The 2,875-nt window shown below is 48.9% G+C and overlaps 1 protein-coding gene across 1 annotated transcript; it reads right to left on the bottom strand.

Annotated features, from left to right (window-relative positions):
* Nucleotides 1–254: 254 nt before the first annotated feature.
* On the bottom strand, nt 255–2,132 carry Tktl2 (transketolase like 2). The gene is made up of 2 exons (XM_026395847.2): nt 1,908–2,132; nt 255–1,793 (listed from the first exon to the last, which is right to left on the bottom strand). The coding sequence occupies exons 1-2, from the start codon at nt 2,130–2,132 to the stop codon at nt 255–257; spliced, it is 1,764 nt and encodes a 587-aa protein (XP_026251632.1).
* Between the last annotated feature and the right edge of the window lie 743 nt (nt 2,133–2,875).

The following is a 2,875-nucleotide window of genomic DNA, read 5'->3' as shown; positions in this document are numbered from 1 at the left end:
TTTATTTACTATTCTACAACTTAAAATGTTTATGACTCACTTTAAAGATTTAAAAACGAGATAGACATTTACATATTAGAGTTTAACAGAAAGTTCAATAACTTGAGTTTTGGAATTAGTAATTGTGTTAAGTGGCTTTGCTTTTTTAAAACCAGTACAACTGTATAGATGGTTTTGTAACAAGTATAAATTCACTATAAAACCACTAGTGTTTTAAGACCAAAGTCAACAGATTTGTTAAAAAATGAGCTATTTTAGCTCATTAAAGTATATTTCACAGCCTCTATGATTTGTTTGGCACTGATTCCAAACATGTCCAGCAATTCACTGGGTTTCCCACTTCGAGGCACTTCTGTCACTGCCAGCTGATGAACAAGGATGTCAGGCTCCCTGGAGACAGCTGCACAGACTGCTTCTCCAATACCACCTTCTCTGTAGTGATCTTCTACTGTGATAACCCGGCCACCTGTGGCTTTTGCACTGGAAATAATAGTAGCTGTATCCAGGGGTTTAATAGTAAATGGGTCAATGACACGGATAGAAATACCTTGTTGAGAAAGATCATCAGCAGCTGCTAAGGCTTCGTGTAGAGTAACTCCAGCTCCAATAACTGTAACCTTGTCATTAACACTGTGGCGGACTACCTTGGCCTGTCCAATCTCAAAATTTTCTTGTGCAGTATAAATGATTGCAGTTTCTGGTCGGGTGGTTCTAATGAAGCACATGCCCTTGGTATTGGCAGCCAGATAAACAGCATGCTCTGTTGATACAGCATCACTTGGATAGAAAATGGTGCAATTGGGAATACTTCGAAACATGGCTAGGTCTTCTAGGGCCATCTGAGATGGTCCATCTTCACCAACGGATACTCCACAGTGAGAACCAATGAGGTTGATATCAGTTTGGGAGATGGCTCCCATTCGGATCTGATCAAATGCTCGGGTCAAAAAGGCAGCAAAGGTACTAGCAAAGGCAATGGTACGACCACGTGTGGCACAGCCCAGTGCCACACTAACCATGTTTTGCTCAGCAATAAAACACTCTATGAAACGCTCAGGGTGTTCTTTCTTGAATATCTCAGAAAAGGTGGAGTTCTTTGTGTCACCATCCAGAACAATAACTCTTTCATGTGCATGGCCTAGCTTAGCCAGAGCCAAACCACAGGCTTTCCGAGTAGCTATCTTGTCACCAGCTTTGTAAGTAGGCGGAGAGGTCATTTTTATATTAGTGATGCTGATCGGAGGTGAGTCTTCCACTGGGGGCTGGGGCATGAGATTCCTGTTGGTCTGTATCTGACTCTCAATTAACTGGATAATTGCATCTGCCCTCTCTTTGGGCATTGGCTTTCCATGCCAATTTTCTGCATCCTCAACGTTTGGAATACCTCGACCCTTGAAGGTCTTGGCGATGACAGCAGTAGGTTTGTTCTTCACTTGAGCTGCTTGCCAAAATGCGTGGCACAAGGCCTCCACATCATGACCATCCACTAGGTAGGTATTCCACCCAAAGGCTTCGCAGCGATTCTGATAGATGTCTGTGCAGTGCCCCAGGGGCGCAGTGCCACTTTGTCCCAAGCGGTTCACGTCGAAGACTGCCACGAGATTGTCCAAACTGTAGTGGGAAGCAAAAGCCAAAGCCTCCCAGACAGAGCCTTCTGAGGATTCGCCGTCTCCCATGAGGCAGAACACCCGGTAGCTGGCCTTGTCGAAGTACTTGCCCGTGTACGCCATTCCACAGGCAGCGCCTAGTCCTTGCCCCAGGGACCCTGTTGCCACGTCCACAAACGAGAGTCGAGGCGTGGGGTGTCCCTCCAAGTCGCAGTGGATTTTCCTCAAGCTCAGCAAGTCGGATTCGCGGATGTCGCCTATCTCGGCCCAAGCGGCGTAGAGGATTGGAGCCGCGTGGCCCTTGGAGAGGACAAACCGGTCGTTGTCGCGGTGCTCCGGCTCGGTCCCTTTGTACCTCATGGCGTGGAAGAAGAGCACGGACATGATCTCCGCGGCACTGCAGCACGACGTGGGGTGCCCGGAGCTGCAGGCACACGTGGCCCTGATGGAGTGGATTCGCAGGCGGTGGGCCATGTCCTGCAGCACCTGCAGCGTCTCGGCGTCGGGCTTGGCGTCGTTGGCCATGGCCATGGCCATGGCTGCGCTCTCTACAGTTCCCCGGAGCGAAGGTCGCCGGAGCGCGCCCGGGCGGTTCCCTCACGTGACCACAGGGGGGGCGCTCGGCCCCGCCAGGCCCCGCCCAAGGGCGGTGCCACGCATGCGCCCTCTGCCATTCGCGCTCAATGGCGTGGTCGGTCCATGCATCTCGCTTGCTGGCTCCACGTTATTTAAAATAACTAAGCCTTTTTCATACTTTCCAATGATCTAAATTTGCAAAAGGACATCCTCAGATCCGTGTGTTATAGAAAGCTATTCGGGGGGATTGTGCGCTATATTGGAGCCATTTTCATTCATTTAAATAAGAAGAGTAAACTGAAAACATCCCAAGTCGCTTTGAATCTCCTGGAGGTGGCAAACGCCCAGCACAGACTGTCTCAGAGCGACTAAAAATTCTGAATATCAGCTGTCACAGCAAAATTACAGTGACTAACTAGACCAAGAGTTACAGCCGAACAAATCCAAGACCACTCACTGGGAGAATGTCCAGTCCTGCAATTTTCCCACTGAATCCTGAAGAACTATTATTGTGTTAGAATAATTCAGTAGGAGGCCATTGGCCGCGGCAGCTCCAGCTCTCTGGGTTCCTACCTGAGCAGATCAAAACCCATTTCAGTGTAAACAGTACAGTGAAGCCAGCTTCACCAGTCAGTAACTGCCAACTAACCTCTAAGTAGGGTCTTTGTGCTCCATTGAGTCCAACACTGCTT

Source organism: Urocitellus parryii, chromosome 14, assembly GCF_045843805.1.
Source record: "Urocitellus parryii isolate mUroPar1 chromosome 14, mUroPar1.hap1, whole genome shotgun sequence".
Taxonomy (NCBI): Eukaryota; Metazoa; Chordata; class Mammalia; order Rodentia; family Sciuridae; genus Urocitellus; species Urocitellus parryii.
The sequence above is the reverse complement of the archived record's forward strand: the minus strand, read 5'-3'. Positions and strand labels throughout refer to the sequence as shown.